Raw genomic sequence first — 27,999 nt, 5'->3', positions numbered from 1 at the left:
TAAAGTTATACTCTATTTTATTTGTATTTACAAAATTCTTATAAAATTTATTTGCATTAAAATATTTCATACAACAATAGAGTGATCATATAGTTCTCATTGCTGATAGGCTTAGGTAAGCAATGACAAAACAGGCTTTCTTGAAAAAAAAAAAAAAAAAAAAAAAAAAAAGTCGTTCTACACAAAATTCAATGAAGTTAAAATCTTGTCTTGATTAATGACAAAGATTTTATCGTCCTTTAAATGTCTCATCTTCAGCTGCAAATGTTCTGCAATTACAGACTTAATTCATTTAAATGATCATAATTGCATTGTAAGGCATTATATATAGTTTGCGAGTTTACATTTGCAGAGTTCAATAGAAGTCTTTTATTTTGTAGCTTTATCATATTTATAAAATCCCTCGCCAGACTTTATTCCAAGCTTCCCTTCCTCCACTAATTTTGATAGTAGAGGAACTGGTTTAAATAGTTCAACATCTGGGTATTTCTGATGCCAACCTGTAACAAAAATGTTAATGAATTTCTGCATGCATGTATAAACACGAGCATTCCACTAGCTCCAATCATTGTTTAAATTATAAAACAAAATATTAAGTACTTCTTCCAATAGTAGGGTTACCGTAATTTATTCTGGATAAAAAAATACGGACATATTTGTTTTCCCAAAAATTATTCATAGTTTTCTGCCCAAGTTGTTCTAGAGTTAAGAATGTATATCCTACCTATTTACTCACTATAAAAAAATAATTTCTCACCATCAAGAATAAACTTTGTTGTATCATTTCCAACATAATCAGCAAGTTCTAAAGGACCCATTGGATAGCCAGCACCAAGTTTCATTGCTGTATCAATATCTCTTGCTGTTGCATCACCTGACAACATACAAAAGAAAGAAAAATGTGAAGTTTCACTTATGGAAAATTGATACAAATTAATAAAAATGATGTACATATATCACTAAAAGATTAAAGACAACAAACAACCAGAAAGAAGACTACAACTTTTATAGAATGATAAGCTAGACTACATTAAAACTCGTTCATATATTTCGAAACTCGCAGATATTGTCAATTAAGATCTTTCTGGAAATCTGTTAATCTGGTAGAGTTAAATTTTACTTATGAGATCGGGGTCATCTGCAATGACTGGATGACAAAAGAGAATGGTGACTAGTACAGAAATCTCGTATGTTTCAGATACCAAAGAGCATCATTCTTTAACTCTATAATATAGAATATAATTTAAATTTAACACAAGAAATACTGAAATCAGAAGTAAACACTGAAATAATGAAACAATTGTGTTTAGAGACAATTAATATTAGGTACCCTCCACAAAACTGGCTTCATTTATACACCGATGGATCCTTGATCTCCAGGGAACATGGTGCAGGTGTTACGTGCTGTCTCTTCTCACTTTATAGATCTCTTGGATATGGAACAACAAGTTTTGATGGAGAAATCATTGCAATAAGTGAAAGTCTCAGGAATCTTCTCTGCCACATCAATAAATTTAAAAATGCAGTTATATTGTCAGACTCCAAAGCAGCTATTCGTCAATAGTCTCTAGACACACACCTTCATCTCAAATAGCAGAAATAAATAAAATGCTCTCTCAACTAAAAACAATCAATAAAAGAATTGTATTCCAATGGATACCATCCCATTGTGGAATCCTGGGAAATGAGAATGCGGATGCTTTAACAAAGAAGGGCAGCACTGCTACTTACAGACCTATTACTAAATCTACGTATCATTCTGTGAAAAGATTTATTAAATCTACATACTTAGACTTCAACAAACAAAATTTGATAACACAATCTCAAGGCAAAAATTGAACTCTCTGCATCATAATCCACAGTTGATTCCCGATTTACCATGCAAATCGTCTGTAGCTGCATTTAGATTGGCAACAGGCCATGACTGTTTGGCCAAGCATCTGCATAGAATTGGAATATATCAGTCTCCTAGCTGTCCATTGTGTAACTCAAATCAAGAAATGGATTCAGAACATCTCAAAATCTGTGCGTCAGTGGCTAACCATGACAATATCTTTGAAAAATATTGGCGTGCAAGAGGTCAAATGACTTTATTGTCAAATGCCTGGCATTAGAAAACAACAATAACAGAGCATCATTAGGAGTTAAGCAGTACGGTCTTTATAGTTTCGAAAATAAATGCTTTAAACTGTCCTGCTTATTTTGCTGAAGGCATGGAATGCTAGTTGATACACTCCAACTTAAGCTGTTACAAAAATCGATCTAAAATCAGTAATACTCGAAAGCAACAGTTTTAGTACCCAATCACAGTGGCGATAGTAGCAGCACTGGTGGTAATTTTTCAAATAGATATTTAGCAACATTATATCAATTGTGAGGTTAACCAGCATCAGCGGAATTGGTGATAATAATGTGCTGCTTTGGTGAGATGAATTATTTGATTTTTCTCTACGAGTGAGGAAAACTTAAACAAAAAAAAAACCCAAGCATGTGACCAGACCAAGCAAAATAATAATGTGTTATAATAATAATAATAATAATAATAATAATAATAATAATAATAATAAATATAAAAACAAAATATCACATGGGTTGTATTTCAAGTACCATTAATTATATATTATACCATATTGTATAATAGGTAAGGTAAGGCACAGATATCCACAATACACACCATGAAGGCACTTTGGGAACACAGAAGAAGAACTTCATGCTTTCTCGACTTCGGCACTAGAATAAGGTGGTGTGGTTGGCACCACATTTCGACCACCTTTTATTCTGGAAAAGACCTGGTATGCAATCTGATAGGAGGCTAAGTGTGCCTTGGGGCCGTTCTGGCAAAGAGAAAAATCTCTTCACCACCAGGGATTGAACCCAAGACCTTCCAGTCGGTAATCAGTGGCTCTACCAACTGAGCTACCCGACCACCATATTGCATAATGCAACATAATCTTCTGAGATACTATTTTGTGACTCACCCCTTTCCAACATTCGCACTGATTCTGCTAGCAATGGAACCAGCAAGCGGTTTACAACGAATCCAGGGGTGTCTTTGCATGTGATTGTTGTCTTTCCCAGAGCCTTCCCCCATGCCATCATTTTTTCATAGGTTTCATCTGATGTTTCTGGTATTCGGATAACCTGCAAATATAAAACTATTAATGTGAATTTATTTTCATACATTATAGTACCTACCTATACCTAAACACTTTAAATAAATAAATATTGTTGGACACCAACGAGTTAGATACTATAGAGAGGCTGAAGACCTCTGATAAGCGCTCTCTGCGGAGGCCAACAGTACTATGGATCGTTCCCTAAAAAACATGGCGGTCTATAGTACCGCCAGCCTCCGCAAGGAGTGCTTATCAAAGGTACACTTCAACGAGTTGGTACATGTATTATATTTTTCAGATACATCAATATTTAATTTAAACATTTCGCTATAGGTTTTGTAAAAAGCTGATTTATAAATGAAAAAGTAATAATTAAGACTTTAAAATTTCCAAAAATGTCTCATTCCCTCGGATTTAAATGAAATGTACCGTAAATCTTAATATTCGTTGCTGGATAATTAAACCCTCTCAATACAGGTACCATTGCCGCAGAGAATTATAAGATAAGACGGACTGAGCATAAGTGAAATATCTGTATTAATAATTTTGTACCATCAAGAGTTTAGTATTTATTGTGTTTATAGGGCCTACTCCAATTTTCTTTTTATTAATGCGTAAGGCTCTTTTTGTTAACAAAGAGGAAAGTTAGTACTTGCATCACACACAATTTGTCATTATTGTTCAAAATAATGTAAGAACAGTTTTATTCTGCAAAAGCCTCTGCCTAGTTGCGAGACACGTGTGAGATCAATGTTTGTTTCAAATTATATTAGACTACACAATGTCTCCATCACGTGACAATATTTGTTTCAAATTATATTAGACTACATGATGTCTCATCACGCGAAAAGAAGTGTAGCTAGCTGTGACTCCTGTTGTTTCTGATAACAATGTTAATCGTAAGTATCTTATCGTTTCAATAAATGTGGTGAATTATGATCATGAGTAACTTTCTATTAGTGTCATTCTTTAATTATTATGTTGCATGCTAAGAGGTTATTTGTAGTTTTAATAATTGCAGTTTTCAAAAGTTCTCTGTGTTAATTCCAATTTCAAATGAATTTTTCTCAATAACTTAATTACTGAATATTTTTTTTAATTTTCGCCACTACCTTTCCTATATTTTACTCCTATTAGTTACATACGTCGTCTCTCTTAAAATCACCTGGTGAGCACTGAATTACATAATTTCATATTAGGTTAGATTAGCTGTAAGGTAATTAAATTTGTGACGAAGTCAAAAAATTATTTATTTTTCTTCTGCCGATTAAATTCATCCGTCTTTAGGTGCTTTGCTTTGGTTGCATCAAGTATAGCTTGTCATTTAATATCTGGGCTATATTTAGTGAAACTAATAAAACATAGGCCTACAGCTGTTATAAAACGTAAAGTTTTGTGTGTATTTTACTTTTTACTTATTAACATAGTCTTAATATGTAACTCAATTCACAATAATACTAACTTCATCACAGTCATTTCCTACAACATCCGAGCCACGCCCCTTTGTTTTGACTAACCGAAACATAGCGGACCAATGTTCAATTGTCTTCAACTTTCTGAGGTCTTTGGCCTCTCTATAGTATCTAACTCGTTGTTGTACACACAGTCAATTCAAACATTTCGAGAATGAATATGAATGGCAAAAAATTATTATTATTATTATTATTATTATTATTATTATTATTATTATTATTATTATTATTATTATAAAGTAACAAGTATTTCCCCCTTCTACTGCTGTATCTCTCTCCTCTGGCCGCCCTGTTGTTATTATTATTCTTATTATTATTTTTATTTATTTTTTTTAAGTCCTTTATTAAATGATTGCCAGCACATCCCTGAATAGTAGCATGCAAAGGTACAGCACGCAGTCATTTGTTGATATCAACTGTTGCAGTACTGAGTGCAATGACACACCTCTCTATTGTTGGCTCCACGATATGATAAGCACCTAACACAATATAGTAACCTTGACACTACTAAATCACAAACCAATAATAATACCAAGACAATATAACAAGGAAAAATAATTTTATTCTTTCCATGGCATTACATTATGTTGTATCTTACCAATGCAAACTAAAATGAATTACAATTTTTGAATGAAGACGTTGGCAAATTTAATTAACATCTTACATTATATATTTATATTGAACATTAATATTGAATTAATGTAGCATGAATAAAAAAAAAAATATATTGTAGTCCAGTGTGCAACAGTCTATAAATAGACCACTGAATGTTAATGGATTAAAATCGCAGGGACTGGTTACAGTAGACTAGGAAAACAAACGCAAGTTTAATATTATGTGTAACATGTTTATTTTTTTTATTTTAGTAGGTTATTTTACGACCTTTATCAACATCTTAGGTTATTTAGTGTCTGAATGAGATTGTGATAATGCCGGTGATATGAGTCCGGGGTCCAGCATCGAAAGTTACCCAGCATTTGCTCATATTGGGTTGAGGGAAAACCCCAGAAAAAACCTCAACCGGGAATCGAACCCAGGCCACCTGGTTTCGCGGCCAGATGCGCTAACCGTTACTCCACAGGTGTGGACGTAACATGTTTAAAAGTGTGAACAAAGTGTTAAATGAAATAGCATTTACATGTACAATCAACATGTTTGGACGTTAAAGAGTTAATATTTAGCATGTTGTTGTTAAGTGTTTATCAGTGGAGACACAGCTTAAAATAAACAAAAATGTTATATAACTTCAACTAAATAAGTTGTCAATGCCGTGTACTGAAAACATGCAATAATTACTCAATAGAATTTACAGGTATTTTGGTTTTGTTTCGTCCTAGCTACCATAATTATGTAGTTACTATTGTAATCGTCTTTCTGGGAAGGTTCGAACATTTCTGCAGTTCAGTTTGTCCTGATCTGTTTCTTCCAGTTTTTAGCTTCTACAAAAGCTGCTGGTATGTTTCTTATTTTATTTTATCTAGTTCAGAGAACACCACAGTGAAATATTTACACAATACAGTCAACTTCGGTTATAGTGAACCTCTGCGGACCAGCATATTTCGTTCACTATATCCGAGGTTCACTAAAACCGAAGTGTCTGTTTTTATATTACTGACGTTGCTATACATACAGTATTAATGCCCGTTTGGGACAGATCATGTTCAATATCAGTAGCCTACTAATGTTCTCTTTATCTTCCAACTTAAACACTTTACACTTCGACATCCTGATGGTCACAGTTCGAAACTTGAATCTAATCTGGTCATGTAGGCCATGACTGATTTCGCACCTCTTTCCACTCCACTAGAGGTATGCTACTATGTACTCGGCCTTAGAATTTCCCAGGGTTCACTTTTACAAAGATGCGGGAGAAAGGGTTGAGGACCACTATACTGTAATCCTTCTTGTATTTAACCTTTGATCATCAGGGATCTACTGCCTTTTACAAAAAAAAAAAAAAAAAAAAACTTCCTCTTCCTATTCTTCTAATAACCTCTTTTAAAGGAGTCAGAACTAATCCTTCCTTTATCCCTCACTGCGTACATTGTTCTCTTTAACATGTTTCAAGCTGTCCAGGAAGCTGAACAAATCCTTTGTCTTTCAATGCACTTAAGGAATAGAAGGTTTGAGATTTTGTTCTGAACATGTTCTTGGAAGTTTATAGGAGGAAGAGTTTCCTAAATTACCATTTTGGCCATTTTAAAATTACATTTTCTTGGGGAAGTTCTAGTTTTAGGTTCACTATAATGTACTTTTTAATGTATGCGGGTCGAATGTTCACTATAACCAAGTTCACTATATTCAGAGTTGACTGTATATACAGGGTGATTCATTATTACGTGTAAATACTTTGTGTGTGTAATGTAGAGGTGAAACAAAGACTAAAACGTTCTTACAACTTTTTCTCAAAACCTTTAATTCCGGAGTTCCAGTAGATGGCACCTACGTCATAGTAACTGCATAGGCATTACTGGTCTCCCTGATGCAGCGTCAGTGCGCTAAAGTTCTTCGTACTCAGTGATCTCAACATTATAGAGCTCAATGTTCGTACTACACAGCAGTGGTGTAGAGGGAAAAATGTGCACAAACATTGAGTATCCTGATATGCACCTTGTGTATGGTGCAGCAGAAGGTAATGCACTTGCAGCACGACGACGATACAGTGAGCTGTTTCCTAGACAACAATTACTAAGTCATCAGCCATTTGCAGATGTGGAGGGAGTACAGTATTCGAAGTACGCCACATGCAGGTCGACCACGCGTGCATGTCGAGGATAATGTTTTGGACATGGTAGATCAGGATCAAGCTGTAAGTACTAGAGCAATTAGTGCAGCACTAGGATTTCCGCAAAGTACTGTATGGCGCATGCTTTGAAGACAACAGCTGTGTCCATTTCACCTGCAGAAATTACAAGAGTTGACACCTGCAGACTATCCGCATCATCGACAGTTCTGCCAGTGGTTACTACTGCATCATGCAAATGATCCAATGTTCATGCAGCGAATCCTGTTTATAGATGAGGCCATGCTTACCCGTGGCGGCATAATAAACTCTCATAACATGCACCGGTAGTCCTTTGAAAATCCTCATGCTTTGTATACGGACACCAACGGCGATTCTGCATTAACATTTGGTGTGGTATTGTGGGGAAACAGTTACTCAGACCTCGAGTTCTACCTCCGCAGTTGAATGGGGAAATCTACCGCGAATTTTTGGAACGCGAATTGTATGGTCTGCTACATGATATCCCTCGTGCAACGCGAATGAATTTATGGTTTATGCACGATGGTGCTCCTTCGCATTACTGCCGCAACATAAGGGCGTATCTCAATGCTGTGTATCCAGATCAATGGATAGGCCGTGCAGGGCCAACTCCTTGGCCAGCCAGATCACCGGACATGAACCCTCTGGACTTCTACCTTTAAGGTCGCCTGAAGTCGTTAGTGTATGCCTCTGTTGTACCTAACATAGAAGTACTACAACAGCAAATTGAACATGTGTGTGGGATTGTTCGTAATGTGTTGAACGGGCTGTGTAACGTTCAGAGATCACTAAGGTGGCGAGCACAGGTATGTCTTCAAGTTGAGGGACAGCACTTTGAACATGCATTACACTAAAAATTGTGCAAATGTGTAAAGTCTAGAAGAAATTGCGTTACATTCTTTACTGTGTTTGGTTTTAGTTCACAAAACGTGCATAAGTGGACTGCCGAGAATATGGGTTTAGTGACTTTGGTTGTTTTTGTATTGAAGTCCAAATGCACTGTACGAAAGTGATAATTAGTTTACATTTGGTGTGTTATCCTTTCTTGGTTTAGGAGCGCAAGTTCCACGCAAAAAAGCATTAACTCTGGAATTAAAAGTTTTGAGAAAAAGTTGTATAGAATGTTTTAGTTTTAGTTTCACCTCTACGTTACACACACAAAATATTTACATGTAATAATGAATCACTCTGTATAAAGCACTTGGCCCAAGATTCACTATCTTTGAAGTGGAACTCCAAGCAATTCCTGCAGCTTTAATACATCTCTTGCTATACATCTTAATTACACAACTTTTAACATTATATCACTTCGGAATATGTATTATATGTCTTTCTCGTGTTAAATTTTACTATACCTGGTTAACATGGAAATTCTACACATCCAACAAAAACACCAGAAACTAAAGAACAATACGAAATATACAGACACACAAAAACACATCCAAATGAAATTCTCAACACACAATTCAATTTCAGAACACACACACTCTTTGACTCCACATTACACTACACAAACACACCCCCACAGAAAACAAAACAAAAGGCTCCAAGACCAGCAACAACCAGTTCTGAAGAAGTTCAATAGCAGACCGAAACATGTTAATCAGGTAAAATTTAACACGAGAAAGACATACAATACATATTCCGAAACATCTCTTGCATTGATCAACCATAAAAAATAAAATGGTTAAACTAGTGGACTCAAAATCACCGATAAAAGCTCTAAATAAATGCAGCAAGAAAAAAGAAACTCTAGAAGAAATTAGAAGCATGTATGAAATATTAACTTCACAGGGTAGAACAAAATTATACTTCAGAATATGTATTATATATCTTTCGCATGTTAAATATTACAATACCTGGTCAACTAGTTTCAGCCTGTTACTGGCCATGGATCCCTTTTTACTTTAGACTAAATGAGAATGAATAAGCAGATAATTTGACGAAAAAGGGGACAAATATGATACAAAAGCCACAACAAATAATTATATAAAAAAAACCTTGAATTAAAACAGGATATTCATACAGCATGACTTTTGTTGTTGTGATATTATCGAGTTTGTACAGCTTTCGATGTTAAATACTGTAAGTAGATCTTGCTTATTCTGTTTTAAAAAAAAAAATGTTATGTTTTATTTAACGACGCTCGCAACTGCAGAGGTTATATCAACATCGCCGGATGTGCCAGAATTTTGTCCCGCAGGAGTTCTTTTACATGCCAGTAAATCTACTGACATGAGCCTGTCGGCACACTTAAATGCCATTGACCTGGCCCGGGATCGAACCCGCAACCTTGGGCATAGAAGGCATGCACTATACCAACTCGCCAACCAGGTCAATGCTTATTCAGTTGTTGTCTTGCCATGTGTATGTCCTATTTTAATTCCAAAAGTTTTTTTTCTGTAGTTATTTGTTGTGACCTTTGTATTAGTATATTTGTGAAAAACAACACAATTTTCTCAGGCTTTTGTGCAGAGTCCTTCCTCCCCCCCCCCCCCCCATTTCAAAGAAGTTGGTGCTATGGTCATAGGCATAATACAACTGTAATAAGTTGATAATGTGAAAAGGAAGGAATTTTTTTCTTTCTTATAATGTGGATATAATGATTTGGTGATTAAATTCATCTTTGAATAGCACTTACCTCCAGAAGTTTCATTACTGGAACTGGATTGAAAAAATGTAAACCTCCAAAACGATCTTTCCTTTTTGTAACAGAGGCAATATCTTGTATCGACAAAGAAGATGTATTTGAAGCAAATATTGTGTGCTCAGGAGCAATCTGGTGGGAATAAAATCACTTATAACATGACTAAAATTGTGAAAGTTAGAGAAAACAATAAAATTACTTGCATTGTAATTAAGTAGGTACATACAGAGTCAATGCTTGAGAAAAGTTTATGCTTAAGATCAAGATTCTCAACAACTGCTTCTATTACAATATCGGTGTTCTTTACTGCTTCTTTCACATCTAAGGATGTATTCAGTCTGCTTAATGTCTCCTTAATAAATTTTTCTCCTTCAGCTGGCTTGTCCTACAATGACACAAAACATAAACAAATTAAGGAAAAACCCATCTGTACCTGTTATTAAAAAAAGCAATAAATTTACACGTTATGTCACTAATTTTTAACATTCGTAATTTACCAGAGTAAATGACATATTTAAACAATACGTGACACATATTATACATATTCGATAGCAATTAAAACTGTTTATATTTTAAGTAGATTAGATACCTGCCGAATTATCACGATTATCAGTAATAATCTTAGGGATTTTTTTTTTTTTGCATTGCCGAATTCTTTACTTTTTATAACCTATATCTCATTGACCAACAACACAATAAAAAATATAAAGTGAAAAATGAAAAGTGACATCCTCAACAGCTAACATGCTTCGAACCCTCTCATGAGTGTTATCCTTGTTCACGCATTAACCTACAGACATGAGAAGCCTTTTCTACCACCTGTGTGAAGCATCACAAATCAACTTACAGTATTTAATAAGAGTCAAATACATACGCCTATGTAGACGTAAAGTCTAGCCTATTTCACTTTACTTTTATTTGGGGAGGTAACATTAAGATACAGGGTAGCGCACGAAATTTCATACCACTTCTTTTACAAAAACATAAAGAGTTCGTTTACAGGAGCTTGTGAAGAAAAATGGCGGTCATATTGAAAATGTTACACCTTAGGAAACATTTTCCAGCCAATAATGATTAAATCTGTACTGTTTTTTGTAAATAAATGTGTTATGTGTAAAAGAAATGGTATGACATTTCTGTACCTTCCTGTATATGGATCATATGCAGAGACTAAGAGGAAGGTGGAATATAGGGAAGATTGGAGAATACTGGGTTTGCAGTGAAGGACTGCCTATGAGGATATGCCCATGAGAACGGGGCAGAAGAAATCAGATGATAGACGGCATTAATATGGATCATATGAGAAAACAAAGAGAAAGGCATAAAATAGGAAAGACTGGAGAAAACTGGGTTTGCAGTGAAAGACCTGTCCTTGGGAAGAACAATAAACGAATGACTGCATGAATTACCGGTTGTTCTGCATCGTTGTGGAACTTGGACTCTCACTTGAGAGAGGAATAGAGGCTAAGGGTGTTTGAGAATAAGATGCTCAGAAAAATATTTGGAACTAAGAGGAATGAAGTTACAGGAGAATGGAGAAAGTTACACAATGCAGAACTGTACGCATTGTATTCTTCACCTAACATAATTACGAACATTAAATCGAGATGTTTGAGATGGTCAGGGCATGTACCTAGCACATATGGGCCAATCCAGAAATGGAACTGGAGTGTTAGCTGGGAGACCTGAGGAGAAAAAGACCTATGGGGAGGCAGAGACGTAGATGGGAGGATATTAAAATGAATTTGAGAGAGGTGGGATATGATGGTAGGGAGTGGATTAATCTTCCTCAAGATAGGGACCGATGGCAGGCTTATTTTTTCGGGGTTTACTTCCAAACCTATCTTCTTACTTGATTCAAGTAAAATTTCCGTATTTTCCCTAATAGTTTGTGGATTTCGTCCTAACATATTCACGTCATCCATATAAACAAGGAGCTGATGTAACCCGTTCAATTCCAAACCCTCTCTGTTTTCCTGGACTTTCCTAATGGCATATTATATAAGTGAAACTACCATACTTTCTTTATAGTACGGTACTGACTAAATTTGAGTCTGTTAACGTATTTAACTTAGTGTACCGGTATCCTTATTTTAATACAACATTTTTATTATTTCTTAACAGAAAAACCTGAAACTATAAAACGTTGGAAAGAGCATTTACAAAATCGTGTCAATGCGTTTTTAATAAATATTGGTAAAATTTTTATTTATAGTTTCTGGGATATATATTCTGGATTGTGTACCTCACCTTGTACAGTTTTTTTGTTACTCTTTGCAAGCTCTTTTCTATACCGTCCTGAGCTTTCTTTAATGCACCTTCATTAACTTCAACGATGGTAACTTGATGTCCTGTCTGCGCTGCTACCTAGTAACCAGAAGACAATACAAATTATAATAATGATGAATGCACGTCTTTTATTATATTCACTAAATTTGGTAAACCATGCATCAGTACCTGTGCTATTCCCGAACCCATCAGACCACCGCCAATTACAGTGACATTCTTAATAGCTGCTGCCATTGCTGGTGAAGATGAAAAGCACCTATTCAGCATAAGAAACGGGAGTGCCATTTTAATGATGCTTGCTACAATATATCCTGGAAATTATTTCAGTGTGATCAGTTGCATACAATGTTCTCTATGAAACCACGTCTTCAAGCTCTAGTCGTAAGTTCAAAGTCGACAGAGTAATAAATAAGATAAACCCACATCCTAGACTTTGCTTTTATTTTGTCAGACGACACACAGTAAATGAATGACTCAGCATATTATAAATTATATTGTCTAATATTTTCAAAATAACTCAGAAATAATATCATTTTTTGGATTAAATATTCCTACGTACTCTGTAATCAGTAGTAATGTGTTGTATTCTGCTGAAAGCTGAAACAGAAAATCAAAATCCCTTAAATATATTAAGAATGTTGGGTTGGCTAAATTGTCTTTCTAAATATTGGCCATGAAGCAAGATTCAGAGTTCAGAATGAAATCTGAATAATTCAGTGTTCTGTACCGATGTTGACAGTACAGATCATTGCATAGGCCTATATTCACTTCTGTACTTTGCAGATTATGAATCACATCTGGCGAGAATTTACTATAGTTGTGCACATTTAGTGGGAAATTGTATGTATTTGTTGGTAACATTGTTCCGTAGACCGATTAAAAAAATTGCTCGTATATGGCGTAATGCGTAAAGGAGTTTACATATCGATAAGTGTAAGAAATTATTATAAATTACAGTAAAGCCTATACAGAATCAATTGAACTCTATATTATGGTTAATGTAATGAAAGGTGTGTTAGTTGAATGGTAGGTATCTAAGCTGTTAACATGTATAATGACAACAGAAATAGGTTTGCGGCCACTGAATTTAATTGAGGTTATGTTGTATGAATTATGCTGAGAGGATAAAAAGAAGAGTTTTGCAATGAAGTTCTCCATAGTATTGACCAATAGTTATTTAGGTTAAACTAGCGTTGAGGTAGTTCCCTTCGTACACCATACACATTGCATATATGAATGTGACAGGTTAAGTTTGATTAGTTTTATTTTTTTTATTTTAGTAGGTTATTTTACGACGCTTTATCAACAGCTTAGGTTATTTAGCGTCTGAATGAGATGAAGGTGATAATGCCGGTGAAATGAATCCGGGGTCCAGCACCGAAAGTTACCCAGCATTTGCTCATATTGGGTTGAGGGAAAACCCCGGAAAAAACCTCAACCAGGTAACTTGCCCCGACCGGGAATCGAACCCGGGCCACCTGGTTTCGCGGCCAGACGCGCTGACCGTTACCCACAGGTGTGGACGTTTGATTAGTTTAGGCTTTTATTAACTTATGCCTTGCATATACGATCAACTGCACTTCCGCAAAAAAAATCACTTATAAATTCAGAGATTAATACACGCACACCTAAACTGGGCTCTAACCTTAGAGGAAATGCCACTGCCCCTGTACGGAAGCGCACCCTCTGAGATTTCCACTTTCGAAATGACTGGAATTACCTCAACGCTAGTTTCATAAAAAAAAAATGCAAGCTTTGATCATATATTTTTTGAATGTGAATAGTATAGGGAGTGGGCGATGGGAACCAGCCTCTACACTGTTCTTTCAGATTATGGGGAAATAAGGTCCAACTGTATGGTGGTTTATGTTTGAACTAAGGTGCATATATTAGAGGATGCTTTCGTTTACAGATTTAAATAGGTTTTTTTCTTTGTAACTCCGCCTTCCATGTGTCTCAACCTCAGAAGTGTTTTTCCATTTGGTGAAATATTTTTATGGAGTACCAACTTAAAGCTGATCGTTTGCTTCATATGAACCCAGTTCCAGAACTTAGAAGTTTCCCTACTGTATGGAAAAGTCAATTCTAGAAGTATTATGTGCTAGTGGGTTTGACTTACTAAATAAATGATACTACATGAACATGAATCACATAAGGTAAAGCATGTTACTGTACTTAAAATGTGCTTGTTTTATTTGCACTATACACAAACTCTTTCTGTCACTACCACTACTATAGTCCCGTCACTCTAATTTCCGGCAGCCAATCGCGTTGCAGGACGGCTACATTTAAACGTGTGCGTCTTGTGATTCGCTTATGAAGACGTTATTCATTTGTTAAGGCTCGATAAATACTTAATATAATCACCCGCCATTTTGGCTCTATCGTTGGCGTTCGCAGAAAGCACACGAAGACGTTATTTGCTGCTCAATTATTTGCTGAATTACAGTGCATTTGATTTATTATCATAGGAGCTACAACATGATAATGTTTAATGGTGTGACAAATAGATTCCTCGTATGGTAGCTCGGGAACGAAAGAACAAAAATGACGAACGATACTACCTACCTAGACTTTATAGAGCCTTCACTTCCTAAGAAGTAAGCAAAGAGGCAGAGTCACGCCGGAAATAACAGCGTCGCGACTATAATTCCAGTTTTCTGAGGGGAATAATAAACTTAAAAACCAGCTAATTTAATAATATAGCATGTATTTGACTGAAAAATAGTAATAAAAAAAGTCGGTTCATGTTTTAATTTAACAGAATGATACATTTTACAATTTGATATTTAAATATTTTAAGTGCTCTTAATCCAAATAATCCATCTCTGGGTCAATTCCAAACTGCTTATTCAAAACATTCTCTTCTATAAAGAATTTGTTTTTGCACCAGGCTTTGATGCTAAATATATTATCAGTCCATCTGTTAGCTGCTTCTTTTGCGACCTGCAAAATAAAGTTTAATATGAGCAATATGTGAAAGATAAATAGGTAATTACATTTTTAACTGTAACATAATATGTCTACAAACATGGTATATGTCTGAATAATTTCGAGGAAAAATTGTTCCGGGGCCGGGCATCGAACCCAGGACCTTTGGTTTAACATACCAACTGAGCTACCCGGGAACTCTACCCGACACCGATCCAATTTTTCCCTCTATATCCACAGACCTCAAAGTGGGCTGACAACTGTCAAGCAACCAACTTCGAGTGCACCCTAACTCTGTGTGACTTAAATTGTGGTTTTCTGTTAACGAACAGTGACGTGTATTATGCAAATCAAGATTTCAGGTATAACTCCCTGTAAAGTTGACTTGAATAATTTCGAGGAAAAATTGTTCCGAGGCTGGGCATCAAACCCGGGACCTTTGGTTTAATGTACCAACGCTCTACCAACTGAGCTACCCGGGAACTCTACCCGACACCGATCCAATTTTTCCCTCTATATCCACAGACCTCAAAGAGGGCTGACAACCGTCAAGCAACCAACTTCGAGTGCACACTAACTCTGTGTGACTTAAATTGTGGTTTTCTGTTAACGAACAGTGACGTGTATTATGCAAATCAAGATTTCAGGTATAACTCCCTGTAAAGTTGACTTGAAAAATTGGATCGGTGTCAGGTAGAGTTCCCGGGTAGCTCAGTTGGTAGAGTGTTGGTACGTTAAACCAAAGGTCCTGGGTTCGATGCCCGGCCCCGTAACAATTTTTCCTCGAAATTATTCAAGTCAACTTTACAGGGAGTTATACCTGAAATCTTGATTTGCATAATACACGTCACTGTTCGTTAACAGAAAACCACAATTTAAGTCGCACAGAGTTAGTGTGCACTCGAAGTTGGTAGCTTGACGGTTGTCAGCCCACTTTGAGGTCTGTGGATATAGAGGGAAAAATTGGATTGGTGTCGGGTAGAGTTCCCGGGTAGTTCAGTTGGTAGAGCGTTGGTACGTTAAACCAAAGGTCCCGGGTTCGATGCCCAGTGCCGGAACAATTTTTCCTTGAAATTATTCAAGTCCATTTTACAGGGAGTTATACCTGAAATCTTAATTTGCATGGTATATGTCTGTTCAACTGTAATATGTTATATGACGGTTCAAACCTGTGTTTGGTTTTTCATTTTCTCCATTACTTCTGGGTCAGAATCCTTATATTTCTGAATTTCCTTTAGCAGCAATTCTTCTTCAGATTTCAACTTAGCCACCTTTTCTAAAATCTGTGTACGTTCCTCTGTTGGTTCCCTTCCTATCTTAGCAGCAGCAACATTTTCCTGTGATGTCTTTAATTTCTTGGTGACCTCATTCAGCCTATTTCCTGCATTTTCTACTTGCTTGATTTTGGAATGTTTAGCTTTGCTGAAGGAAAGATATTAAATTTAGCATAATATTATATGAAATACAGTTAGATATCAAATAAGCTGAATAGCTAAATGTTGTTGTTTTCTAATGCCAGGCATTTGACAATAAAGTCATTTGACCTCTTGCACTCCAATATTTTTCAAAGATATTATCATGGCCAGCCACTGAAGCACAGATTTTTGAGGTGTTCCGAATACATTTCTTGGTTTGAGTTGCACAATCGGCAGTTAGGGGATGATATATTCCAATTCTATGCACGTGCTTGGACAAACAATCATGGCCTGTTGCCAATCTAAATGCAGCTGCAGACGATTTTCGTGATAAATCGGGAATTAACTGTAGATTATGATGCAGAGAGTTCCATTTTTTCCCTTGAGATTGTGTTATAAAATTTTGTTTGTTGAAGTCTAAGTAGGCCTATGTAGATTTAATAAATCTTTTCACAGAGTAATACGTAGATTTAGTAACAGGTCTGTAAGTAGCAGTGCTGCCCTTCTTTGCTAAAGCATCTGCATACTCGTTTCCCCGGATTTCACAGTGGGATGGTATCCATTGGAATACAATTCTTTTATTGAGTGATATTAATTGAGAGAGCATTTTAGTTATTTCTGCTGTTTGAGATGAAGGTGTGTGTTTAGAGACCATTGATAGAATAGCTGCTTTGGAGTCTGACAATATAACTGCATTACTAAATTTATTGATGTGGTATAGAAGATTCCTGAGACTTTCACTTATTTCAATGATTTCTCCATCAAAACTTGTTGTTCCATATCCAAGAGATCTATAAAGTGAGAAGAGACAGCACGTAACACCTGCACCGGCACCTTGTTCTCTGGAGATCAATGATCCGTCGGTGTATAAATGAAGCCAGTTTTGTGGAGGGTACTAATATTAATTGTCTCTGAAGACAATTGTTTCATTATTTCAGTGTTTACTTCTGATTTCAGTATTTCTTCTGTTAAATTTAGATTATATTCTATATTAATAGAGTTAAAGGGTTTGGTTTAATTTGTAATTTTTCTTTTAAATTCGGGATATTGATTTTCTGTTTTAATTCTTGAGCAACGGATAAGAAACTTTTTTGAGTTTTCAATCTACAGAGAGGAAATGTAAACAACAAATTGACTATCTGCCAGGAGCTGAGTAGCATGTTCTGTCTTCTCCTTATATCATCCTGTAGGTCCCAATATCACTAACTGTGAAGGAGAGATAACTGCAATATCTGTAGCCCTTCAAGAACTTTTAAGACTCCCACCGAACAAATTCATGACAGCAGTAAGTTTCTCTGATTCCAAAGCAGCAATACAAGCAATATGTTCCAATAACTCGAAAAAATCATCACAAATAAAAGAAGCATATAAGATGATAGCTATATTACCGGTTGTTCTGTATGGCTGTAAAACTTGGACTCTCACTTTGAGAAAGAAACAGAGATTAAGGGTGTTTGAGAATAAGGTTCTTAGGAAAATATTTGGGTCTAAGAGGGATGAAGTTACAGGAGAATGGAGAAAGTTACACAACGCAGAGCTGCACGCATTCTTCACCTGACATAATTAGGAATATTAAATCCAGATGTTTGAGGTGGGCAGGACATGTAGCACATATGGGCGAATCCAGAAATGCATATAGAGTGTTAGTTGGGCAGCCGGAGGGAAAAAGACCTTTGGGGAGGCCGAGACGTAGATGGGAAGATAATATTAAAATGGATTTGAGGGAGGTGGGATATGATGGTAGAGACTGGATTAATCTTGCTCAGGATAGGGATCAATGGCGGGCTTATGTGAGGGTGGCAATGAACCTCGGGTTCCTTAAAAGCCAGTAAGTAAGTAAGTATAAGATGATAGCTCCACTTCAAAAACTTCACAAAACAATATACTTTCAATTAATTACAGCACACTGTGGAATTGCAGGGAATAAACTGGCTGACATGTTCGCAAGGAAAGGAACAACAATATTACAAACAAAAAAGTCAATTTTCCATTTTCATCAATAAAACGGGTAATAAAATCAAAACTCTCATAACAACACTCGCAAGAATTGCAAAAATATGCTGCAGATAAGAAATGGAACATCCTTCTCTCCAACTCAGATGCAGTTCCTCAAGGACCATGAAAAACAGCACAGCTTTTAGACTGCTTACAGGCCATGATTGATTGGCGAGCCATCTCTACAAAATAGGAATTCTGAGTTCACCATCCTGCACTCTATGCAACACTCAAACTGATATGAACGAAGAACATCTGAAAACCTGCAGCACAGTCTGGAGAGAAATACCTAATTCAAAAGTACCAGAAAGAAAGAGTGCTAATAGTTTCATTGCCAGATGTCAGGCATTAAACAACAACATCATTTGTCAAAATTTAGTATCATAGTATACTCACAGTCTAGTACTGTATATGGGCTATTCCATATGAAATCGATCAGTAAAAAACCTCGCATTTTTTATACTCTAATTTTTTCCCTATTTATAGAAGGTGCTGAGGAGAGTGCATTTTCAAAAATATACTATCGAAAGTCAAACGGTTTTCGTATTATTGAGCGACAAATTTAGCGTATTTTATAAAAACAAGCCTCTTTCAGCGCTCAGAACTCTGGAACTATTTACTGCAGAACATTGAACGAGAGCTTATTTTGAAGCTGACATTTGGTAGGTTATGATAAGAAATAATCCTTATTTGTATTGTGTACAGAGAGACAGATAATCTGATTTTACTTACTTTTAGGCTTTTTGCTCATTTATAAAAATGTAAAAAAATATTGAGAAAAAACCTTGCATTATTAAGAGGAATTCGGCATTGTTTGCTTAGTGGTACGGCACTAAGTTTCGAGAATATTAAATAAATTATTTTCACACGCCTAGACTTGAACGGCGCAGTACCGCACGCACTGGCTGCGAGATGATGATGATAAGCGAGCGTTGGGCGTCATTTTACTCCTGTGTTTATGAAAACCTGTGATAAAGCTACTAGACCAAACATCACGTGTTTGTCTCCTAGCCTTGCTTGTCTCGGCTAGCTCCCATCTCACAGTCAGCTGGTTAGTTCACGCGCATACTATTTATTTTCTTTATTTGATATTTTCAATACTTTCTTATCAACATACCATCAGTAAAAAATATGTGTTTATTTGTACTTTGAATGCGGAATCTAACTATATATTTTTAAAATACTTTTTTCCTAGGCAAAGGTGTCTTAATGAGAAAAAATCTAAATTTCTCCATTTCCATAAAAAGTAAGAAAATCTGTTTATATGTCAATATAAAATTTAATTTCTCAGCATCAAAATAAACCATGATTTTGATCACTGGGTGAAAGGGTTTCGGAGCTACAACAATTTAAAGTTGCTAATTTTTTGAAAATACGATAAATTTAAATATTTTTAATTTAAACACTATGAAGTTCTGATGCCTCAAACTTTGCACAAAGCATTGTATCACAGTTCTCTAAGTACAAAAAAAGTTTCATTGTATTTAGAAATTGTAAGGTCAATTTTCTCTATATTTCGGTCGATTTGAGATGGGATAGCTCATATACAATCACGAAGCTCAATACGTAGTAAATATGCATCCATAGATAGTTGCTAACCACTAGGATCACTAATATTGCCTCATTATAGACAATGCGAAATAGTACCTGCACAGTCTATTGTTCCTAGCACCCTCAAAACTCAAGCTTCGTGACTGTATATATTAGACTGTGGTATACTCGTAGTCCACTAGCTTACATGTAACATTTCCTTTGCCATTTACAATAATCGCCATATAATCTTTTTAAGTTGCTTCTTAAAGACCCCAAAGTCCCTGTCGCAGGGTAGAAAAGAATTACTCCTCTCAGGAAAGTAGTGTGTAATCAAGCTCCTTAAATCATTTTGATGCTGCCAAACCTAAACACATGCTTATAATACCGTAATATGATACAGTAACTGTCAATGTGCGCTACATGTGGTGGAGAATGAAACTAAGTCACTGACTTAGTGCATTTCTTTGGATAGCAATGTCTTATTTCTCTCGTAAAGAGAACAGTAACTTAATTCCTTTCTATACCAAAGGATCAGATTTTGCTATACTAATTGAGATGAAAAACAAAAGATGGCATTTCTTGACTCAAGGTACAGTCACACGTCGCTACTTTTGCAGCGCTGCAGTACAAAAAACTGCGCAACTCTCGTGCTGCGACGTGTGAACAATGGTGCAACCCGGAAAGTAGCGGCTGCCGAACCTGCTGCCCGCTGGTTCGGGCTTAGAAGTAGCGACGTGTGAACAGGGTTCTCAGGGTTGCAGCCGCAGCATTTTTGATATCAGTTTTGTTGAAACTTTTGCTGCGCTTGCGACCAGTGTTGCCACCCAAATGTCCCAATGATACTTTTATTGTTTGGATATATTTTAATGTAAGATGTGATGAAAAAAAATTATTTGGAACAGTTATTAAATGCACAACACAGTCTGAGTTTATTTGCTGACGATATAATTCACGTTTTAAATTTTCCATAGAGTAGTTTCAAACAGGAGAGTTGCCAACATTGATTACGTGAATATGATGTTGGTTGTCATTTAATTGTATAGGTGTTTTTAAAAGCTTTATATTAAAAATAATGCCAATTTCTGAATACTAGTTAGGACAGAAAAGCAAATAAGAGATAAGTAAGCTTTCGCATGAGTTTCTTAATAATTCGAACATAACCACAAGATGGCAAGCTGCAGCTAGACTGCGGCTGCAAAAGTAGCGCTTTGTGTGTGAACAGACTCGCAACCTCCAGTTGCAACTTTTGCAGCGCTCGGGTTGTGCAGCACGAAAAGTAGCGTGCAGCGCGCTACTTTTGGCTTATGTGTGAACACGACACGCAACTTTTGCAGCTGCAGTACAAAAGTTGCGCAGCAAAAGTAGTGACGTGTGACCGTACCTTTAGTTCCTTTCTCAAATACATGATTCATTTACATTAGCTATAACTCATATTAATAGAATTTACAAATAATTGATATACCTAGGAAATGCCCAGAAATAAACTGATGTCCCAATTTTTTCAGAATCCACTAGGCCATCATCTACCAAACTCTGTAGTACATCTTTGACGGATTGTGCAATTATGCCTTTTTCTTTAGGTGCAATTCTCTCTAATTCCTGTAAGAGTAAAAGTAGGTTTATCAGAGAAATAGTATACTCAAAGATAAGATGATTTATAAAAATAAATCTACATTGTTACAGTATAAAAATAATGACATCCTTACTTTAAGTTGGAAGAATTCTTTTTTCTCGTAAAATATTTGAAGCATTCTCGTTCTTTTTTCTTCTGCACTTACTCCTTTTCGTTTTGACATGATTCATACATGTAGCAAAACCTGTAAACAAAGGGATTCATTAATAAGGTTAATGAATGTTGTATCCTTCATGTAATACCACTTAATCTAGGTAAAATTGCGAATGTTTTAGATTACCAGTATATCACATGTTTTATTTTCATTAGAAAATAATATCTGGTATAAATTTTCATTATATTTTTTTTTTAATACTGGCCTGAAAGAAAGTTGAACAGGTAATAATAAGATAGGAGGAAATATTTTTTTCCTGATAGAATGTTTATTTTCTATTGACATTAAGCAGTGTTAGTACTGCGTGTTCAAAGTGTGTCATGGCTCCCTGTATGCCATCATGTGACTAGCCGATGAGCCTAGAGAATTCAATCTTCCTACACTTCCGCAGAGACATATTACCTATGTGCCAGAGAAGTTGCCTGGCAGTACGGCGTTCATTCTGAAGGGTACTGACCGATACGTACAGTAACACCGGTAGTGGCAAGAATGTAAACTGTTTGGAAGCACGTACTGAGGTGAATTTTTTTTTATGAGGAGAGGGTTAAGACGATTACTTACGTATTTGTTGACATTAACTTCGACGGTTAACATGGACACGGAGCATTTGATTTGTATTGTGGAATGTTGCCGTTAGCAATGATAACAAATACCCTGCGTACGATTTGCCCGTGCAAAATACAGTTCGAAAGAGGTTATGGTAGCACACAGATCGTACAGACCGCCATCTGTTGCTACAATGTTCAATTTATACCGTATACATTCTCAAGTTCAGATTGAACACCTTGAATAATAGGCAACTTCTCTGACATAAAAGGTGAAACTCACTTCAAACCGCTGACTCACAACAGTGACTCATGACACACTTTGAAATGAACACCCAGTATTTTGTTATCTTGAAGAAAGAATGCTATTATAATCATAACATCATTAATCCATACATAAAGAATGGAACCTTAAAATATGGATCTGACAAAGATATTTATAATTGTATAATTTTGTTTGTTTCAGTGATCATGCTATGAAGCAATTCCTGTTGCATTTGGATGAAACAATGGCTCTAGGAAGGAAATTTATTATCCAAGATTTGGATGAAACACATCTCTTTATTTCAGCTGATATCTTGGACACTTTACAATCTCGAGTTGATGATTTGATGGATCAAATTAGTTTCCCTCTGGCTGATAGGGGACTGTAAATTCAAGCAAACATTATTTTGTGTTGTTTTTATAGATAGTTCATTGTGCAGATATATATATTTTAAGACATAATGGCGTCATCTAGAGAATCTGGACGTTTGAAAGATGCCAATCAGAAAAGAGTTCTAGATGAAGCTGCTCGTCGAAGACGAATAAGAAAGGCACTTGAAGCATTGGAACAAGATAACTTCCATGATGATCCTCATGCTGATTTAGGTAGGTATAAAATAAATATATTCTTATGAAGGAAATGACATTGTTCCTCTGAAATTTTGTTTAAAACACTACAGTTTTTAAGTCAGAGAGAGAGACGTGGTAATTGAAGGGAGAAATTTTGTGTAATTGTCAAATTATTTTTCGAATGCTCTGTGATGCTCTTTACCCTGCGCTGGTAATAATGAAATCTCTTCAGACTTTAAATACTTGTACCTGCCATGTATTTTACATTTCATTTTCAATAGTGGGAGCTTAATTTTTCTCACGAGATACTCTCTCTCAATACTGGTACATATTATGTTTGAACATTTTTGTTATTTAGCACGTAATGAGTTTTGGAATAATATTCTGGGGAAATTCCTACTACAAAAAAGAGTAATTGAGGACCGTTTTTGCAAAACTTGCTAAATGAAAAAACTAAATTTTACAGGAGAGACAAAAAACTGAATGAAGGCAAATAGGTTATAGGTGCAACCATCACACTTTGACACACTATAATGAAGAGAAATAATTCAATTTTACTAAGATAACTTTAACATCGTGTAGAGGCCTGCTTTATGTTAACGAATCCACCAAAATCTCAATTTTGCAAATTTTGCAGTTAGCAAGTTTTGCAAAAACAGTCCTCAATTAGAATATTAGGAGGTGCCATATCTAGGGAATTGTGAAGGACTATTTTAAAAAAACTACAAATAATGCCCATGGCTTGTCAGTATATTTTTGCATTAGTCTTCCTCATATGTAATCGTGAAAACTTTGTAACTAATTCAACAGTTCATAGCATAAATACACATAAAAAAAATTACTTTCATACTCCATCAGCAAGTTCATTGTGCTATCCAAAAAAGGAGTGCGTTATATGGCAGTAAAATTTTTAATAGCCTCCCTATTGATATAAAAAATAAAACTCAAAACATAAAATTATTTAGGGCCAAATTAAAGAAGTACCTGATTTCTCACGCTTTCTATTCTGTAGATGAATTCGATGACATTCAATAACGCTTCATGAAATTGATACTAAACCTTTGTGTTGTACTAGTAGACTATATTGTAAACCTCTTCTGTATACATTTCAACTAGACTGTGACTATAAATTAAGACTTTATAGTAGTATTAAGTTTTTTTGACTTGTTCCATATTCTAGTTGTGAAGCAATGTACGAATACCATGGAATGTTAATAAATACAATACAATACAATCTATAAGTACCTTAGAAATTGTATGGTTATAATAGAACCATCTTAATGGGAAGGGGAAATCGAGGTTTGTCCCCTAAAGAGTCATGTCTTACACTGCTTCAAGTCCTCATGAGAGAAGAAATTGTTCATGAAATTTAGCCCAGTATATAGAACCATTGCTGATCCAGCATCATGATGAATTTAGGGAACTATAGTGAGTAGCAGAATTGTTTCAAAAGCCATCTCTAATAGCTGGGGGCAGGGAATCATCGTGCTAACCACATTTAAGTTACCCCTGTACTGGTCGGATGATCATTCACCTTTGCTGAAGCATGTGGAGTGAGACAGCAGTCGGCCAGAGATAATTGTAACATTCTGGCTGGTAGGCTTATTGATTTAGGAGCCTCTTCTGACAGTGATAGTTCATTTTTATTTAAACACAATCTACAGAACTTGTAGGGAGAGTATTAGGTACAATTTTAAGGCTCTTGGATGAGAAAAAGTAGTACTTCTTTATGTTTAAAAGTTGTTGGGGTTTATGTGAATTTTAAAGGAGTTTTTGTACTGAAATTGATTTCATCTTTCCTTTCCATTAATATCAGAAAAAGTCTTAAGGCTTAATAAAAATACAAAAGTCTGTAGTTTTGTAGTATATATGAAGAATACAATCATTCATATTGAAAATTTTTGCCACTGTTGCAGTAATGAGCAAGAAAGTTCCAAAGTTCCAGGAAACATTGGAATCTAGAGGTGGAAGAAAGAAGAAAACACGCAGTGCAGAGTATTATAAGCAAAGGTGAATTTATATTTTGTTCCACTGAAATCTCTAATTTTCATTTGGTGTTGTTTGAGTTATGTTGTATTTCAGAACATATTACTGGTTTTATTATCCAAAGTATGCCAGAGCTTGGCTTAAGTGGTAGTATCTGTGGCTATAAATTCAGTGGATCTGGGTTCAATACCCGGCAGGAAAGTGGAGATTTAGCTCCTTTCCATATTCAGATTAGATGTGTGGTCTTTCTTCTTTATCATCTTAACACTGACCTTGCGCCATGTTGACCACATAACACAGAGTCTCATTATTTGTAAACATTTAGTGTTGGTTTAACAGGACAGAGTTAAATCTTTAAACATATATGATGGTTGTGGTTAGATCGAGATTTTGACAATTATTACTCTTAATGAAACTAACTGTAATTTGCAATTGCAATATATTTTACATACTTTCATGATCTGTCTCCCTGAATATGAAATTAACAAGAATTTTTCATCTTACGATGTTTGGTGACGTATACACGTCCGTTGATGTGACATATTAATGAATTTAAATACTATTATAGTCACAATCATGCCATGGTATAAAAGAAAATTTTCACAACCTCGAGCGGGATTCGAACCTGCGACTTCCTGTACTTCGATCAGGCGCTCTACCACTGAGCTATCGAGTTCGTCTCACGCCAAAGGCTCGGAATTATCCTTTCATACTGGCGACTCTGTTATAGAGTACTGTCCATAGCATCTGATCTAGGCAGCACTGCTTAAGGGTGTGAAGAAACTTTACAAATGTAATCTTCATCTTACGATGTTTGGTGACGTATATATGTACGTCCGTTGATGTGACATATTAATGAATTTAAATACTATTATAGTCACAATCATGCCATGGTATGAAAGAAAAATTTCACAACCTCAAGCGGGCAGTGGTTACTAGATCAGACACTATGGACAGTACTCTATAACAGAGTCGCCAGTATGAAAGGATAATTCCAAGCCTTTGGCGTGAGACGAACTCGATAGCTCAGTGGTAGAGCGCCTGACCAGAGTACAGGAAGTCGCAGGTTCGAATCCCGCTCGAGGTTGTGAAATTTTTCTTTCATACCATGGCATGATTGTGACTATAATAGTATTTCAATTCAAGAATTTTTACAAAAGTTGTATTGCAAGACCTAAAATTTATATATCAAAATAACATGGCGTTTCTCTCGAACATACCTAATTAAAATTGTCTGTAAAAATTTAATGGATTAAGATATATATTTAAAATAAGTGCTCTATTATAGGAAAATTCATCAAGTTTAAATTATTACTGTAAAATGGTGCAGAGGTTGTGCAGTGCAAAATCACGGTGATGCCATAGATTAAAGCCCAGACCGTAATCTGGTATGCCGAGCTAAAATATATTGGTTTATAAGTGCATATGTGCATTCATACTGTATTTTGTCATTTTTAGTGCATATGAATCTGTCCCCTAGTCATTATTTAAATCTCCCAGTTATCAGCGCCTAGTAATTCGAGCATTATTGTCTTAAATATTGTAAATCTTGGTATCTATTATATTTTCCCTGTAGTCCTTTCGTTTGTGATTACTGTAGCTTAATTTTTCTTTTTTGTGATGTGTTTTCATAACCTGTGCTATCCTGTTAAATGTAAACAATAAGCGTGACATGTATTTTAATGTGTACAGTAACATAATTTTTGGTTATTTTTTAAATTTGTACAATTTATTTGCAGGTTTCGCAAAACTTTTGCGCAGTTAGTAGAAGAGGATAGAAACTACAATCCAAATCCTCCAAATTACATGTCAGCACAAGCACTGCCTTCTAAACTTCCAGAAAGACATTTTTGTGCTGTATGTGGTTTCACTAGCAACTATAAATGCATTCCTTGTGGAGCTCGATATTGTAGTGTGAGATGTCTTGGCACTCATTTGGACACCAGATGTTTGAAATGGACTGCATAAATGTGATAATATATAACTTTCCATTATGAGTTAATTAACAGAAGTCGAAAATATCTGCCAATATACCCATTTTATTTCTTTTCCCTCTTTATATCTCCTTAATGTCCACTTCACTTTACTATTTGGAAAATACAAAAGGGAAAGTTGCGGAATATTTGTAAAATTTTGTATATTGTATTGTAAAATGAGTTGAGTTGATATATAAAATTACTTAAATTTGAAGATAAAATTGTGTAGTTTTAAACTTCAGTGACTGAAATGTGAACTTTCACCATTTCTTCCATTTTCGAGATTAATTATGGAATATTTCGCGGGTGCTCGTGTAAAGGGGGTTAAGTAGGAATTGGCTAAAGCGGGATAAGCAAAGATTTGAACCCTCCACGATTACTTCTGTCGTGTGTTAAAGGGGTTAAATCATGCTTCCATCTATGATGCAGTTACAGTGCTCCGTATTTTGTGACAAAGGGGTTTTGTTCAGTACCAAAGGAGAGAAGTTTACATACCTTACAATTTGACTTAACCCCCTTTACACAAACACCCGCGATTTTATATACAGTAAAATTCCTCTTAACTGACACCAAAGGGACCAGGTCAGTTCCAGATATGAGATTTTGCCGGATAATTGAATAAATATGTAAAAAAAAAAAAAAATTATCTGTTCGTATTTTATGGTCCCTACTGTTGAAACTGCAGCCATGTGAAACTTATTTCTCAATC

General features: G+C 35.6%; 3 protein-coding genes across 5 annotated transcripts in view; 1 reads left to right on the top strand and 2 right to left on the bottom strand.

Moving 5' to 3' along the window:
- LOC138700271 (hydroxyacyl-coenzyme A dehydrogenase, mitochondrial-like) lies at positions 1-12,825 on the bottom strand. Its single transcript, XM_069826773.1, has 7 exons — positions 12,457-12,825; positions 12,250-12,366; positions 10,226-10,384; positions 9,994-10,131; positions 2,979-3,141; positions 758-874; positions 1-500 (listed from the first exon to the last, which is right to left on the bottom strand). Exons 1-7 carry the CDS (start codon positions 12,571-12,573, stop codon positions 370-372), a joined length of 942 nt encoding a protein of 313 aa, XP_069682874.1. The 5' UTR covers positions 12,574-12,825; the 3' UTR covers positions 1-369.
- LOC138700274 (zinc finger HIT domain-containing protein 1) lies at positions 5,915-27,526 on the top strand. Of its 2 annotated transcripts, none has more exons than XM_069826776.1 (4): positions 5,915-6,042; positions 22,961-23,364; positions 25,245-25,338; positions 27,054-27,526. In XM_069826776.1, the coding sequence occupies exons 2-4, from the start codon at positions 23,220-23,222 to the stop codon at positions 27,280-27,282; spliced, it is 468 nt and encodes a 155-aa protein (XP_069682877.1). In that variant the 5' UTR covers positions 5,915-6,042; positions 22,961-23,219; the 3' UTR covers positions 27,283-27,526. The 2 variants fall into 2 exon arrangements, with proteins under 2 accessions (XP_069682877.1, XP_069682878.1); XM_069826777.1 differs by lacking the exon at positions 5,915-6,042 and adding an exon at positions 12,885-13,314 and having other exon boundaries at positions 23,183-23,364.
- LOC138700273 (meiotic nuclear division protein 1 homolog) overlaps positions 15,021-27,999 on the bottom strand; it is a 28,102-nt gene continuing 15,123 nt past the window's right edge. For both annotated transcript variants that reach the window (XM_069826775.1, XM_069826774.1), the window contains exons 2-5: positions 21,869-21,979; positions 21,625-21,761; positions 16,389-16,641; positions 15,021-15,234 (exon numbers count right to left, since the gene is read on the bottom strand). In XM_069826775.1, coding sequence (XP_069682876.1) covers positions 15,097-15,234; positions 16,389-16,641; positions 21,625-21,761; positions 21,869-21,958 — 618 coding nt within the window. In that variant the 5' untranslated portion in view covers positions 21,959-21,979 and the 3' untranslated portion in view covers positions 15,021-15,096. The remainder of the gene's footprint in view (positions 15,235-16,388; positions 16,642-21,624; positions 21,762-21,868; positions 21,980-27,999) is intronic.

This window comes from Periplaneta americana, chromosome 5, assembly GCF_040183065.1.
Source record: "Periplaneta americana isolate PAMFEO1 chromosome 5, P.americana_PAMFEO1_priV1, whole genome shotgun sequence".
NCBI lineage: Eukaryota > Metazoa > Arthropoda > Insecta > Blattodea > Blattidae > Periplaneta > Periplaneta americana.
Note: the sequence above shows the minus strand (reverse complement) of the source record. Positions and strands in the feature narration are given on the sequence as shown.

Bases quoted from the DNA above. Each gene is read 5' to 3' on its own strand.
- LOC138700274 (XM_069826776.1), top strand. From the start codon at position 23,220: ATGGCGTCATCTAGAGAATCTGGACGTTTGAAAGATGCCAATCAGAAA. The intron at 23,365-25,244 runs GTAGGTATAAAA...CCACTGTTGCAG, and splicing joins TGATCCTCATGCTGATTTAG to TAATGAGCAAGAAAGTTCCA. The intron at 25,339-27,053 runs GTGAATTTATAT...ATTTATTTGCAG, and splicing joins GCAGAGTATTATAAGCAAAG to GTTTCGCAAAACTTTTGCGC.
- LOC138700271 (XM_069826773.1), bottom strand. From the start codon at position 12,573: ATGGCACTCCCGTTTCTTATGCTGAATAGGTGCTTTTCATCTTCACCA. The intron at 3,142-9,993 runs GTAAGTGCTATT...TTATATTTGCAG, and splicing joins CAGTAATGAAACTTCTGGAG to GTTATCCGAATACCAGAAAC. The intron at 875-2,978 runs GTGAGTCACAAA...GTATGTTGTCAG, and splicing joins AGTGCGAATGTTGGAAAGGG to GTGATGCAACAGCAAGAGAT.